The 15342-nt window shown below is 57.9% G+C and overlaps 1 protein-coding gene across 11 annotated transcripts in view; it reads left to right on the top strand.

Annotated features, from left to right (window-relative positions):
• The window catches only part of DNM1 (dynamin 1), a 43386-nt gene extending 28102 nt beyond the window's left edge, over positions 1-15284 (top strand). For 2 of the 11 annotated variants that reach the window (XM_036260640.1, XM_036260639.1), the window contains exons 12-22: positions 94-164; positions 402-453; positions 659-670; positions 2872-2985; positions 6787-6896; positions 7687-7798; positions 8238-8249; positions 8614-8784; positions 9835-10076; positions 10432-10647; positions 13977-14723. In XM_036260640.1, the coding sequence (XP_036116533.1) occupies positions 94-164; positions 402-453; positions 659-670; positions 2872-2985; positions 6787-6896; positions 7687-7798; positions 8238-8249; positions 8614-8784; positions 9835-10076; positions 10432-10647; positions 13977-14049 (1185 nt within the window). In that variant the 3' untranslated portion in view covers positions 14050-14723. Of the gene's footprint in view, positions 1-93; positions 165-401; positions 454-658; positions 671-2871; positions 2986-6786; positions 6897-7686; positions 7799-8237; positions 8250-8613; positions 8785-9834; positions 10077-10431; positions 10648-13023; positions 13061-13976 lie in introns of those variants that run through there. The other 9 variants (XM_036260648.1, XM_036260649.1, XM_036260645.1 and 6 more) reach the window with 9 other exon arrangements.
• Positions 15285-15342: the final 58 nt, after the last annotated feature.

Below are 15342 nucleotides of genomic sequence, written 5' to 3'. Positions count from 1 at the left end.
TTGTATGGATTCTATATTGCTGTAAGTATTTCATGCATTTAAAAATTTTGTGGTATCTTTTCCACCTGCCTCCTGACCTGTGAATCCTTGAAGGTCATGCTCCTCATCGACATTGAGCTGGCTTACATGAACACCAACCATGAGGACTTCATCGGCTTTGCCAAGTGAGTGCTTCCTGGGCAGAGAAGGCAACAGCTTGTGTGTGTATGTGTGTGTGTGTGTGTGTGTGTGTGTGAGAGAGAGAGAGAGAGAGAGAGAGAGAGAGAGAGAGAGAAAGAGATGGGGGGAGGAGGGCAGGCCTTCTGGTCAACCTTCTGGGTCTGGCATGCACTGAGCAGTGGCAATGGAGCTGGGCCTCTTGAGTGGAGAAGTTCTGAGACTCTTCCCTCTCTCCCCTTTAGTGCTCAGCAGAGGAGCAGCCAGATGAACAAGAAGAAGGCTTCAGGGAACCAGGTGAGTGAGCCCCAGTGCCCCAGCCCGAGGGATGGAGGGTACCGGATGGACGCCAAGCTCTGAGAGCCCCCTCCCCCGAGGTGAAGGGTCCCATGGGGGCCAGGGAGCCTGTCAGCTGCCAGCCACAAGCCTCCCACTCTGCCTCAGTAACCCTCTCTCCTCTCTCCCGATGCTTCTCGTGGTTGCTATGGTTACCTCTTTGCAGGATGAGATTCTGGTGAGTACCAGGACTGGGGATCTTGGCTTGTGTAGTGAGGGGGAGGAAGGGGCCCATTTATAGTGGGGATGGGTAAGAGGGTACCCCTTGGCTTGAGCTGCTTGCACACACCAGCACAAGGTTGTCCACACATGTGCTCAGGCCAGAGGCAAGGCCTAGCCACACGAAGAGTCCCATCAACCTGTCCACCAGTGCGCATGAGCTAAGCATTACTTCAGGCCATGTGGGCTAGGGTGGGCGAAAATGTCAGATGGGCCTGGCACTGAGCAGGTGCTCCTTAAATGTCTCTTGGATGGATGGATGGATGGATGGATGGATGGATGGATGGATGGGAAAGAAGCATGTGGTTAAGCTAGCATCTCTACCAGGAAATAAAGAGATGAATGACATGTCAAGAGACAAGTCTCTCCCCATGTGTTCTGTCCTTCAGATCTCTGCTGACACATTGCTTCTTCATCCCAGTTGTACGCATGCGCCATAGAGTCCTCGGCTTTTCCAGGGGCCTGAATCTCTTTGCCAGTGCCTGGCACACAATAGGTGCTCAGTAGAATCAAGTAATTAATGAGTGGACGGTGCCAGGGCAGTTTGGTTCAGCAAACACTCACTGGTGCCTACACTGCGCAGGCCCGGGACAGGAGTCAGGCCCTGGCCCTGCACCTTGGAGACCTGGGCCTGCAGGCGGGGCCCAGGCAGGGTGGGAGGGGGGAGGGGGAGGTCCCTGGTATAGGGGTTCTGGACGGGGGGTGGATGAGCAGGGAGGGCAAAGGCTGCAAGTCAGTCAAAGTGCACGTGACAAGGCCTGCTGGTCGGTGCTGAGATGCGGAGCACCAGGGTATGGGTTGGACTCAGTTTCTAAGACAGTGACAGGGCACTGAAGGGACCTTCACTGGACTGGGACGGGGTGGGAGAGGAGTCACAGGGCACCTGGCTGTCATGTCGCTGTAATGGCTCCGGCAGCTAGCTATTCAGCCACTGATCCGCCATGAGACATGGGTTCTCCCCGAGGTTCCCGGGGCAGCCAGAGCATTCAGAAAAGCATCTGGAGGGCTTCAGGGGTCTCAGAAGCAGGCCCGGCCTCGAGGGCTCCCCCCAGCCCCAGGCTCCTGGGATCTCCTCTGGATGCTCAGAAGGGAAGCCAGGGAGGCCAGGGTCAGGGGAGGGTGAAGAAGCAGCCCGCCTGTCTTCTCAGTCAGGCCCCCAGCAGGGTCTGGGCAGTGGCTCTGCCCTTGGAGTGCAATCCAAGGGTCCTGGTCTGTGGTGATGGCTCGAGACAGTTCTGGGGACTAAGGCTTCCTGCTGTGAAAGAGACCTTTGCCTGTGCCTCTGAGCGTCTCCCAGGAAGAAGGGACCCTTCCCCTGCCACCCCACCTGTGTCTGGGGCCTGGGGCCGAAGACTCTTAGATCCATATATATACTATCACAGTATTCATGTATTCACGCCATGCATATTTATTGATCACCAGCTGCCTGTTGGACATTCTGCAAGGTGCTGGGATACAGTGATCGAGAGAGTTCACAATTTAGCAAGAGGGGCTGACATCAATAGATACACATATGCACACACACACACACACACACACACACACAATCAATTCCACAAAAAATCCCAGTCATTGTCACAGAAGAATACTTAAGGGAGTGATAAAAGATTATAATGGGGGTCCTGACTTTTACTGGGGGACAGAGAGGGCTTGCTTGAAAATGAGCCGATACCCAGAGGGTGAGTAGGAATTTGTCAGGCAAACAGGAGGGGGAGCACTTTCTAGGCAGAGGCAACAGCAGCATGTGCAAAGTCCCTGTGGTCAGAAACAAGTCTTAGAATAAGTTGGATCTTAAGCTGAAAAGACACTCAGAGTTGTCTTGCCCAGTTGGCCACACCTTAAGCTCTGTTTGCACACTTTTAGTGATGGGGAGCTCACCCCCTACTAAGGCCACCAGCCCGCCCCCCCCCCCCCCCCCCCCCGCCGACGGCTCTGCCTGTCAGAAGGCTCTTTATCCTGAGCTGATTGCTGCCTTCCTCTGTCTTCCAACCTGTTCACTTGTGGTTCAACCAGGGCAGGTGTGGCCCCTACCCTCCCGTACTGGCCAGGCTTCAAAGAGCTGGGGGAGGGGTGGGCTTTCTAGTGCCTTCTTTGCTGACCCCATCCTCCGTGGGGAAGCCTGGTCTCTGCCCACTGACCTCCTGCCCCCTCACCCTCCAGGTCATCCGGAAGGGCTGGCTGACCATTAACAATATTGGCATTATGAAGGGGGGCTCCAAGGAGTATTGGTTTGTGCTGACCGCCGAGAACCTGTCCTGGTACAAGGATGACGAGGTGAGTAAAGGGCCACTGGTCATCAAGGGGTTTGGCTGGTGGCCAAAGTCAGGCTCAGACCCTGCCCCTGGCTTGGTGTGGGCTTGACCACCCAACAGGGGTTTTTAAAAATCCCATCGAAGACACTCGAGTGGGGGATGGGCTGCAAGGATCAGGGGCAGGCAATGCTGGGGGCTCATTCAGGCTGCACAGAGAGGATGGCTGGTCAGGACTGGGGAGCTTGGGGCGAGCACCCCAGAGAGGGTGAGCAAGGGTGCTGGGCACCTCCCTAACCCCACCAGCCTGCAGCTTCCCTGTTTTCCTGCTCCAGGGCGTGCCGCATCTTCTGTGTCCCCCATAGACCCATGACACACGGGTCCGGCTGCCAGACACCCCGTTAACCCCTGCATCCCAGCCCCCCAGCCCCCAGCAGCCCAAGGGAGGTTCCCAGTGTGCCTCCACGCGGAGGGGCAGAAGTGGTGAGAGCCCACAGAGATGCCACTCACAATGCCTCCCTGCCCAGTGGGGCTCGCAGACACCCCCGCCCCCGCCCCGCCAGCCGCCTCCCTCCCCTGCTGCTGGTCTCCTTTAAGGAGTCTGTTTGGCCTCCACATCTGGATTCCAGAGGTGACCAGAGAGAACGGGGAGGGCTGGGGGGGCTTGTGGTAATGAACTCCAGCTGGCCAGTGTGGGGGAAGGGACCCTCTTCTTCCTGAGGGGCTGTTGGACACGGGGACACTCTCCGCTCTCAATGGGGAAGCAGGGCTCGAGGTGGGGGCTGGTGACTTGGTCTCCCAGCCCCTACCCTGCCTTGATCTCTGCCCCCTCCAAGTCACCCTGGGCAGGCCCCATCCGCACCTTGGGCGGGACCCTCTGTCGTCACCGGCAGGGGCGCCAGGCCATCTGGACCTCATTACCTCAACCCTGGCCTCTCCCCGAGCACAGGGGCCCCTGGAAGGGATGGAGTGTGAGGTGGCGTGGAAGGAGGGTGGGGGGGTGTCACTTCCTGCCCTGTTGCCCTAGCCGGCTCCCTAGACAACCCCCTTGGGCTGGGGGTGCCCACTGCGGGCCCCACAGCGTACAGTGCGGCCTGGGGCTGACTGGCTGCACTGTGGGTGAGGGGAGAGTGTGTGGGAGGGGACCTGCCGTCACACCTGTGTTCAGGGGCTCTTTCTTGAGCTTTGTGTGTACATTTGAGTTGAGCTGTGTGGAAGCCAGCCCCATGTACATGGGGGTTGGGCGTGGGTGTGGGAGTGAGTCCTGACAGGGAGTGGGAGGTGTGAGGCTTGTGGCCATTGCGTGTGGGTGTTTTGTAGGAGTGTTTGGGGTGTGAGCATCAAGGTGTGTTGGTACATGGGGGTCTCGTGTGCACTTGGGGGCAGACTGTGTGTGCCTGAAGTATGACTCGGGTGTGTGTGCTGTGCTCGGTGTGTCAGTGTGTGTGTGTGTGTGTGTGAGTGAGTGTGTGTGTGTGTGAGTGTGTGAGAGTGTGTGTGTGTGAGAGTGTGTGTGTGTGTGTGAAGTGGGCTTGAAGAGGGAGGGTGTGCGTGTGCAGTATTTGAGAATATGTGTGCATTTGTGATGTAAGACAGGAAAGGACCAGTGTTCCATTGGAAGGGAGTGTGTGTGTGTGTGTGCTCACTCTTGTGTGTACTTGCAATGTGCGTGTGTGCTTGGGGCATGGATATGTGATTTAAAGTGTGGGGATATGTGTGCCTGAGTTGTGGGGTGTGCGTGTTGAGGTGAGGCGGTGTGTGTTGTTGGATGTGAGTAGTATTTTGCACTAGAATATCTGAGGACATGAGGTGGTCCCGGCTGAGAGGGAGGGTGATTTGTTCCCCTTCTCCCCCCAGCCGCCAGCCCTCTTGTCTTTGGGAGTTGGGTGACCCTCTGGGCAGCCGGCCACCCACATCCCCAGCCCTCACTAACCACCCCCATCTTCTCAGTCTTTCTTCACCATCAGCACCCCCACCCCATCTCACAGCAGGATGGCACCCCCATCCCTCTGAGCCTCCTCCCAGCCCACCCTCTGCCCCCCAGGCCCCTGCCCCAGTTCCCAGCTCCGGCTCTGGGGTGGCGGACGGTCCAGCTCTCCAGCGGCGCCGAGGGTCTAACCCAGCCAGCCTAACCAATGTGCAGACTACTGTACAATCTGGGAGTCCTGAACAGATAGTCTAAACACTGGGTAGACGGAGTGGACTTGTCCTCTGGTCCATCCAGGCGGCAGTGTCCATCGTCGGGTGGGAGCTTCGGCCCGTGTCCTGGAGATCCAAGCCCCCAGCCCCAGCCCAGCCAGCCCCAGGTCCCCTCTCTGCTCCCGGCTCCCCTTCTGCCTCCTTTGACGTGGCAGGGGTGAGCAGGAGCTGTGGCTGGGAAGGAGGGGCCTGGGGAGGGGGCCGGGCAGCAGGAAGGGGGGTGGGGGGAGGAGGCCACTCCTGCCTAGCGTCCAACCCCAGAGCTCAGGGCTGTGGCAGGGCCTCCCTCGAATGCTTCCAGATGTTCCCGGGCCTCCTGTGCAACTTCCTCCTCTCCTCCCCCAGCCGCCCTCCGGGGCTCCCGGCCACCCGGCCACTCGCCTGGCATAAAGAGGGCTTTATGTGGCTGGACAGGCCAGGCGGGTGTGGGGGGCAGAGGGAGGTGGGCAGGATGACGCCAGGACAGGGAGCAGGGTTCTCCTAAACCAGTCCCCAACCTGAGATCCTGCGTGAGGCTCCTGCCCAAGTCCTGAGTCCCCAAGACCCACATAGACAACCCTTCTCCCCAGCATGGGTCCTGTGGTGTTGGGTGGGCAAATGGGTGACACGCAGCAGAAACCTCTCTCCTCCCAAAGCCCCTCCTGGAGTCCCTCCTCTAGAAAGCTCTGCGCCCCTCCCCTTGACTCAGCAGCCTACAGACACACGTGGGCCCACACCAGGCTTCCACCGGTGTGCACAAAAGCCTGGCACCCACATGCCCATCCACAGATACACATAACTCCTCCCAGACACTCCAGACAAACAAAACATACCCAGCCTGTTACACAAATCGCATGCACATAAACACGTGAACCCACAGTGCATGTCCTACAGGCACATTCCTGCAAACACACAGACATTTACAATTGCCACACACATCTACAAAAGTGTGCACACATCCTCGTGGGCACACAAACATGTTCACATGGACACACGGCTGTGCTGAGCACCTCCTCAGACACACAAGTTCACACACACACACATCTATGCAACACACTCGTGGGCACACACACACAATGGTGGTAGGATATGTGTTTGGGCTTGTATTTGCACACACACAACCCCACACGTTTGCACGCAGACTCACCACCTCCAGGCCTGTGCTCTGTGCCTGATTGCTAACACATGGGAGTCTGGGGGAGTGGGCTGAGCCAGCCCTTTGAAGCCAAGGGGCTGGTGGCTCCCCTTCCTGTCTGTACAGTCAGGAAATGAAGTCAGAGGCTTATCCAAAGCAGGCCCAGCAGCCAGGCCAGGGGCGAGAGGGGGGCGGGGAGGAGTGGGGGTTGTCCCTGGCTGGGGCTGGCCTGGCTTGCCTCCTGGGCTTTCTCGGGGTGGAGTGTGGGAGCCACCCTCAGCCTGGCCACCCCGGGCTCTTGGGCGCTGGCAGGTACACAGAGGTAGCGGGAATGGCTTGAATGCCACCGGGAGACTTTCGTCAGACAGCGCCTGTGCGGTGCGAGGGGGCTGGTGTCACAAGCCCAGGGCCACTGAGGACCCACAGCCCCAGGCATCCCCCAGCCTAGAGCACTCTTAGGGCGGGAGGCATAGCGGAGAACAGTGCCAACCACACCCACGGCTCTCCCCACAGGAGAAAGAGAAGAAATACATGCTGTCCGTGGACAACTTGAAGCTGCGAGACGTTGAGAAGGGCTTCATGTCGAGCAAGCACATCTTTGCCCTCTTCAACACGGAGCAGAGGTGCCTGCCTGCCCCACCAGGGCTATGGGCCCCCGACGCTGCAAGCCCCAGACCACCGACTGAGGAGAATTGGGGTCCATAGATCCAGAAAGCAGAGGGACCTATCCCAGGCCCACAGCAAGCCATTCATTTGACAAATATTTATGGAACCCTTACTCTGTGCTCGGCATGTCCAGATCTTCGCACCCACCCTCCCTCTCTCCCTTCCTCCCTCCCTCCTCCCCTCCGGTCCTTCCACAGTCATTTGGTTAGTGCCTGCTCTGCATAAGACACTCTCAGGCATTGGGGACAAAAAAGAGCCTCAGTCAGGCCTGGTCCCCCCCTCATGGTGGTAAGTGTCCAGGGGGGCCAGTGGCCTCTCACCTCCAACCCAGGGCTGACTCTAATGGGCTTTCCCCTACTCAGAGACAAGGGTTCAGTACAGCTGCCATCAGGGGAGTCCCTAGAGAGCCAGGGAGGGAGCCAGTGGGGCTGAGACCCACTCAGGGCTGCATGGTCACAGATGTCCTTCAATGAGGGTTCAGTCCCTTTCTAACTGAGCATTTTACTGCCATTCCACTGAGTTCTCGCAATCACCCTGGGAGGCAGGAATCATTATTGTTAACCTGCCTTCCAGATGAGGAAACTGAGGCCTGGCGAGAGGAAGAGACTTGCCCAGGGTCACCCAGCTGGGCAATGAGAAAGCCAGGACTGGCCCCCAGGCGTGATGACCTTAGTCCATACCTGCCCCTACCCACCAAGGTGAGTGGGCCTGGCCCTGTCTCCCCTCACCTCCTGCCCCATCTTGCAGGAACGTCTACAAGGATTATCGGCAGCTGGAACTGGCCTGTGAGACACAGGAGGAGGTGGACAGCTGGAAGGCCTCCTTCCTGAGGGCTGGCGTGTACCCTGAGCGTGTTGGGGTGAGTGGCAGGGTAGGGAGGAGAGGGGCAAACTGCTTATAATAGGGAGTCTGGGGCCCCATCCTCAGTGATGCCATGTTTCTGAGCCCTCCCTGAGCTAAAGAATAACAGGCATCCTCCTCCTATCTGCCCTAGGCCAGGATCAGAATAAGCCTTCCTCCCATCCTTCTCCAGTAGAGTTCTATGTATCCACCTCTCTGCCGTAGATGGCATTTCCTATATCCCCTTCATACTATGGTGGTTTCTTGTGCCTGCCTTCTCTTTTTGCCCCCCTTTCACTGTAGCAGTGTCTCGAGTTGCCTTAGAGTTGGGGTACAGTGGCCTGCGTTCACTCAATCCCTCCCTTTTCCTCTGTGTCTGTTTCGGCTGTGCTCCATGGTGCCGGCGGCGGCGGCAATGCTGGTGTGCTGACCTCTTGGTCTTGGTGTGGGCCTCTCAGGACAAGGAGAAAGTGAGTGTGCCCCTCCCTTGACTTCTGCCATGTGACTCCAGCCTGGCAGCACCTCTGGCCAGGTCTTTAGAATCGAGAAGGGACCTTAGAGATGTCCTTTCCTAATTTGTGGACTGGGAAACTGAGGCAAATCCTAGGCTCTAGAGTCAGAGACAAGATAAGGTTAAAGGCGGGTCTGTGGTCCTGAGAGGCACTGGGATGGGCAGAGCCCAGTGACCCAGAGCATATGGGGGAGCTGATGTCCTTGTGTCAGGCCTATTGCTTCTCTCTGTGCCTCAGTGTTCCAGGTACCCTTGGAGGGGAGGGGCTGAGAACCTGGCTTCCAGGGCCCAGCCACCCTGATGCCCTCTGTTCCTAACGGTAGGCCAGCGAGACCGAGGAAAATGGCTCAGACAGCTTCATGCACTCCATGGACCCACAACTGGAGCGGCAGGTGGAGACCATCCGGAACCTGGTGGACTCCTACATGGCCATTGTCAACAAGACCGTGCGGGACCTTATGCCTAAGACCATCATGCACCTCATGATTAACAATGTAAGTGCACCCCCTTTTTGGTGGCAGGTGCTCTTATAAGACCAGGGAGGCAGTCGGCCAGGTTGGCCTTGGGGAAGCATGGGCCAGGCCTGTGTGACCAGATCCAGGGAGGGAGGCATAGTTCACACCAGAACCATCTAGTAGAAAAACATGTAATGTGAGTTTCCTGTATTATTTTGTAGATTCACATGCCCAAATTGTTCCAAACATGCTTGAAAGTATTTCAGGAGGGGCTAGGAATCTGCATCTTTCAAGAACACCCAAACCATGTTTTGAAATGCACACTCTACAGAACCATACTACCTGTGGCTTAGTGAAAAAGCATGGCCCCTGGAGAATTACAACTGTGTTTGAATCCTGGCTTTGCCACACATTCCCTGTGTGACTTTGAGCAGATGCACTACCCTCTCTGAGTCTGTTTCCTTATATGTAAAATATGGATAATAGAGTTGAGGAGTAAATGAATATAAAGTGCAGAGCAACATAGGGCCTGGCATGCAGGGGGTGCTCGACATTTATTTGAATAACAAATAAATAAGTCACAGGCCTATGGTGTAAAAAACCTCAGCATCTTTCTATAAATATCCCAGAGCCTAGGCCAGGTAACCCACCCCTGCACAGAGACTCACATCTCCCCCAGTCCTGGCACACATTTATACCTGTTACTAGAGGGCTCAGAAAAATGTAAACTCTCTTCCATATTTTGGTCCAGCAGAGCCTGCAAGTCCTTGGAAAGGGTTTAACTACCACATTTTACAGATGAGGAAACTGAGACTGAAAAAGGGATTTCCTAGATGTATGATAGTCCCTGAGCGTCCTCCCAGATCTATGATCTTGAACAGGTCACTTTTCCTCTCTGGACCATCTGAGAAAAGGGCAAGGGGCCCGGGTTGGGGGAGGGGAGATCTCTGAGTTTAGGCAGAGGCCCCCCCCCCCCGCCCCCATCCCAAAGCTTCCAGCCCAGCGCACAGTCCAAGCAAGGCCCCGCGTGGCGGGCAGAGACAGGCGTCAGGTTCCATCCCTCTCCTCTCTCCGCTTGCGGGCACGCAGACCAAGGAATTCATCTTCTCGGAGCTGCTGGCCAACCTGTACTCCTGCGGGGACCAGAACACACTGATGGAGGAGTCGGCGGAGCAGGCGCAGCGGCGCGACGAGATGCTGCGCATGTACCACGCACTGAAGGAGGCGCTCAGCATCATCGGCGACATCAACACGACCACTGTCAGCACGCCCATGCCCCCGCCCGTGGACGACTCCTGGCTGCAGGTGCAGAGTGTACCGGCTGGACGCAGGTACCAGGGCCGGTCCCCACGGCCCCAAAGCCCCCCAGCCCCGGGCCCGCGAGAGGAGGGCCGGGACCGGGCAGTGGCGCGCCTGCGTCGCTGGGGCGGCTCCCACTTGGAGCAAGGGGCGGGTCTTAGAGAGGGTGGGGCTTGTCGCGGGGTGGGGCTTGCCGAGGAGCGCTGGCTGTGGAGCTTGGTGGAGCTGGAATGTTGGAGCCACTGGGGGCGGGGCTTAAGCTCCGGCGATCACCTGGGGCGGGGCTTGCGCGCATGGGCGTGGCCTGCACAGGGCTGGGGCGGGGATTCGGGATGGGGCGGAGCTGCTCATCTCCTCTGCTTGTCCTCCGCTTTCTGTCGCCCGCAGGTCACCCACGTCCAGCCCCACGCCGCAGCGCCGAGCCCCCGCCGTGCCCCCAGCCCGGCCCGGGTCGCGGGGCCCTGCTCCTGGGCCTCCGCCTGCTGGGTCCGCCCTGGGGGCAGCGCCCCCCGTGCCCTCCAGGCCGGGGGCTTCCCCTGATCCCTTCGGCCCTCCCCCCCAGGTGCCCTCGCGCCCCAACCGTGCCCCGCCTGGGGTCCCCAGGTGAGTAGGGGCTGAAAGCGGTGGAAGAGACCGCCGGGCGGGCGTGGCGGGGAGGGAGATGGGGCCGGATTCTGCAGCATCCGCCCTCTTCATTCAAGGAACTCGAGGGTGTCAGAACCACGAGTGGTGTGGCCGCGGGCTGGCGGAGCCTGCCCCCCAGGGAGCGCTGAGTCCCGGAGGTGGTCGTTTCTGGGGAGGGGGCCGTGGGGCCCATCCCACCTGCCCTTTTCTTTCCAGCACTTGCATGGCGCTTCCCTCCGTTTTCACTCTTCTCTGTCTCCCCCATTGCACTCTTCCTTCTTCCCTTTCTCCATTTGTCCTCTACTTCTCCCAGCAGCCCCTAGTGAGCCCGCCTTAGGTCTGAGGACCTGAACCCAGATCATCTTTGGTTGTGTAGATTTTGTTCACCTACGTGCAGGGCCACCCCAATGCCCCCACTTCTTAATCCTGACTCCTTTGAGCTGTCCCAGGAGGGTGTCCTGCCTCTGACTCTCAGGACAGAGGCCAGACTGTGACTGTGACCGGCGAGGTGTGTGATGTGTGTGTGGGCGTGCACACGGGTGTGAGTGCAAGAATGGCAGCCAGGCAAGGGGTAAGACATGGAGCAGCTGGGAAAGTGGCTGGGAGCCATGGGACAATCTGATGGCTTTCTTCCTTTCCTCTGCCTCTGGCTCTACCTGTCCTGGGCCAACATGGTGGGTATGGGGCAGGAGTGGGTGAAGACTGCCCCTTTCCCAGAGATTTCCAGGGAAAAGGGATTCTACTTCATCCCTCGGCTTTGCCTTCTTGATCCATGACCCTCTTCTAAGGAAACTCACTCTGGTATCTAACACAGTCTGCCCTGTTCCCACTGGACACGTTCTCTGAAGAAGGATACATCAGATCAACAGCATCTATTTATGTTTCCAGATGACCTGAGGGCAGGGCCATGGGTCAAGCCTTCATGAACCCAAAATGAAGCAGAGATGAGGCTTGCTTTATGGCGATCTGATGATCAAAGCAGATGGGGTAAAGCAGACAGGTATTGATCAAGAGCACTGGACTGGAGTTCAGAGGTTCTGGTTCACCCTGGCCTCTAGGCAAGTCACTTTCCCTTCCAGGGCCTCAGTTTCCCTTCCACCAAATGATAATTAATATTCTGCCTTTTTCCCAGGGTTGATGTGGGGATCGAGGGAGACAGTGGCTAGAGGAATGCTGCATTAACTGCAAATGTGGCTCTAGGAGCACTTGGCTAACTTCCAACGTGAGTTCAGATTCTGCAGGGTATTTGACACGCCCAGGTCTGTGCTGAGGTCTGACATATGGAAACTTTAAGATTTGGTACCTGCTCTGCCCTGGCCGGTTTGGCTCAGCGGTTAGAGCGTCAGCCTGCGGTCCAGAGAGGCCCGGGTTCGGTTCTCGCTAAGGGCACGTACCTTGGTTGCAGTTTGTCCCCGGCCCTGGTTGGGTCATGCGGGAGGCGACCACTCGATGTGTCCCTTTCATGTCAATGTTTCTCTCTTTCCCTCTCTCTTCCTCTCTCTCCCTCCCAATCTGTCTGAACAAAAAATGGAAAAATGTCCTGGGGTGAGGATTAAAAAAGAAAAGATTTGGTACCTGTTCTAACTCCAGTTTTGCCAACACACAGGAAACATTTGGCAAATTGGGGGCCTGCCTCAGGGAAGAGAGCAGTCTGGGGAGCTTCAAGGCAGCCTGGCTTCAGTGAGGTCTGGGTGCTGATTGAGATAAGGCTCCAGGTGGTCGGGAGTTGGGAGGCATTTGGGTAGAGAGCAGCAATGTGGGCAAAGGTTTCGTGTGGGATGCATTGAGGAGAGCCGCTGGCCAGAGCAGAGTGCAGATAGAATGAGGACGAATAAGCAAAGGTTGCCCTAGGTACAGTAGGACAGGTTGGAGAACCCTCAAAGTCCACAGAAAAGTTGGACTTGTTGGAACTCAATGCTGTGGGCAATAGGGAGTCATGGAAGGCTCTTGGGCAGAGAAATGGAACTGGACCCTAAGAAAGCAAAACCTGTTCTTATGGAGCATTGCAGATGGCCCTCTGAGCACGCCAGGCATGAGTGTGCAGGGAGCTGGTGCAAATGCCTCCTGTATGCGGGCGAGCTTCTGTGTTGTGACTCAGGCCACGCGTGTGCTTCGTGTGCCAAGTGGCTGCATGCCCCAGATCCATGCTGCACGTGCCAGCCAGTGGGGGTGCTGGGCAGTGGGAGATGTATGCGTGTTTGTTTGTGGGCATGTGTGTCAGCGTGTGCATGCGGGGCCATGGGGCCTCACAGCATTGTGTGCACGCCCGTGCGTGTGCGTGTGCGTGTCCTCCACCCCCAGGCCTGCCCTGTCTGTGCGTGTGAACTGCCATGTTGATTTCGTGCTGTCTTTCAGAATCACTATCAGTGACCCCTGAGGAGCGTCAGCCATGGTAGGTACATGCCTCTCGGCCTGCTGCATGAATGGTGTGTCTGCCCCCTGCTGCACCAGCTCCACACTGGGGGGCACACCTGGGACTTCAGAGCCAGGCTCCCCTCCCTCTCCCTTCTGCAGCTCCAGACTTATTCTTTCCTCTTTCTGTCCTCACTGCCAGCTGGCTCTCTCCTCCCTTCTCAGCGAGCCTCGGGACTCAGTGCCAGTGCTCCAGATCTCCGTGGCTGAGCCTGGGGAGCTCTTGGGACAGGCTCCGCACCCAAGCTGGCAGACATGGGTGCTCTCCAGAGCTGCCAGAGGGCAGAGAGCTCGTGATTTATGGTGTAGGGGCAGGGAATTCGGAGCGGGTTGTGTGTGGCGCTGGACTCAGGCGGCCAGAGGCCTTGGAACTTCACCCTGAGGGTGCCGTACTCATTTCCCAGTCTGAGCCGTGCTGCTGGGCAGGACAGCCAGCCCGCAGCCCTGGGGCTCTAGGAACTGAATCCACGATAGAGCAGAGAGGGTCAGAGTCCCACCTCTACTGAGCACGATCTGGGGCGAAGGCTCTGGTTGTTTGATTTCTGAAAGCCTGAGGGTCCTATCCACACCATCATCCCACAACACACGTCACAGGTGAGGCAGGGTCCCACAGCCCCTTCCCCTACCTCCTCGGCGTTGTCACGCCTGCCAGTGCACGGCTGAAGGCAGTGTTCTCGGTCCCAGGTGAAGCCCCACAGCCAGCCCATAGGCTCCTAGACCTGGGCCTGTTGCTCCTAAAGGTGGCCTGCACTCTCCAGCCAAGGGGATGACAGTATCTGCTGACCTGGGCAAGTCGGCGTCTCTGAATTCCACCCGGGCTGGGCTGCAGAACTCGCCCGGTGAACCTGCCTGCCACTCTCCCTGCCGCTGACTCTCGTTCTTCTGCTTTTCCCCAGCAGGAAGGGCCCAGCCTCACCTACGCGACCTGCAGTCCCCCGACCATCTGAGGCTCCCCTCTTAGACTTATAGGCCTGTGGCCACTGGCATCGGCTGCCTGTCCTCCCTGCCTCCCCAGGGTCCCTTCAGAGGACTCCTGGCCTTTCTGCCCACCCAGAGGGGCCTCCAGTGCTCCCTCCAGCCATCTTTTAAGCTTTGCCCTCCTGGTTCAAACAGTGTTCTTTCTCCTGTCTTTCCCAGCAGGCCCGGTGGCTGTTGCATGGGGCACACTCCCCCATACTCCTGGAGGCTAGTGGTGGCCTGGGCGAGTGGGTTGAAAGATAGGGGGGCCACAGAAGAAGGAAGCCATAGGGGGCTGAGCTTGTGTCTGGAGCTGTGGGTGCACTGCCTGGTGGTGTGTGAGAGACCAGCGTGTGTGGCAGGGGGAGGTCACCCCAGCCTCCAGCTCAGACCCCCCCCAGACCCCATGAAGCTCTGGCCCCGCCCATCTCCAGCTCCCCCTTCCATCTTCCCTTTCTTGTCTCTCTCCTCTCTTCCAGAACCCTTGCCCACATCCTCACCTGCATCTTCTTCCCCTGCCCTCTCCTCGCACCCCTGCCGGGCTCAGCTGTCCTTGCCTTACCAGCTCTCTCCCTCCTCTCTCCTCTTCTCTCCCTCTGCTTCCTCTCCAACTGCCAGCCGATCGGGTCAGGCAAGTCCATCCCGTCCTGAGAGCCCCAGGCCCCCCTTCGACCTCTAACCAGATCCCTTCTATTCCTCGGAGACTTCTTTCCAAGCCTGCCTGGACAGCTGTTCTGTGACCTGACAGTGGCTCCCAGCCCCAAAGCCTCCCCCTTCATCTGTGACCTAGTCTGTTGTGGTGGTGAGCTGACACACCCAGCGTGACGTTGGTGAAACTTGTGCCCATCTGTGGTATTTCTCCTGCTCTGTTCTATAAATATCTATAAATACTCATATATATATATATATTTACACACACACACACACACACATGGCTGCCACAGTCTCGCCTCTAGTGCTGGGAATCACCATGCTGTCCTTGAGTCTTGTGGCCCAACTGCAAGGGAACACTGTCACCCTGACATCTTCCTCCAAAGCGTGCCACTTCCGCTAAGCTTCCCTGTCATGCCCAGCCTGTGGACAGCCAGCCCGCTCTGCCACCTGCCCATCCCTCGCCCCTGTGCAGGGGCGCCGTACTGGCGCTGCGTGGTTCTCTGACCGCAACCAGTCTTGCTGTCTCTCGGCTGAGAATAAAACCCATTTCTGGACGATGGGGAACAGTGTGTCCTCCGCTGGCTTGTGTTCTCTGTGGCACTCGGGGAGAGATGAAGGTCTAAATATGGGGGTGCAGGGGTTGGGGAAGGG

Source organism: Molossus molossus, unplaced genomic scaffold (genome assembly GCF_014108415.1).
Source record: "Molossus molossus isolate mMolMol1 unplaced genomic scaffold, mMolMol1.p scaffold_m16_p_14, whole genome shotgun sequence".
Taxonomy (NCBI): Eukaryota; Metazoa; Chordata; class Mammalia; order Chiroptera; family Molossidae; genus Molossus; species Molossus molossus.
This window is presented reverse-complemented; position numbering and strand designations above follow the sequence as displayed.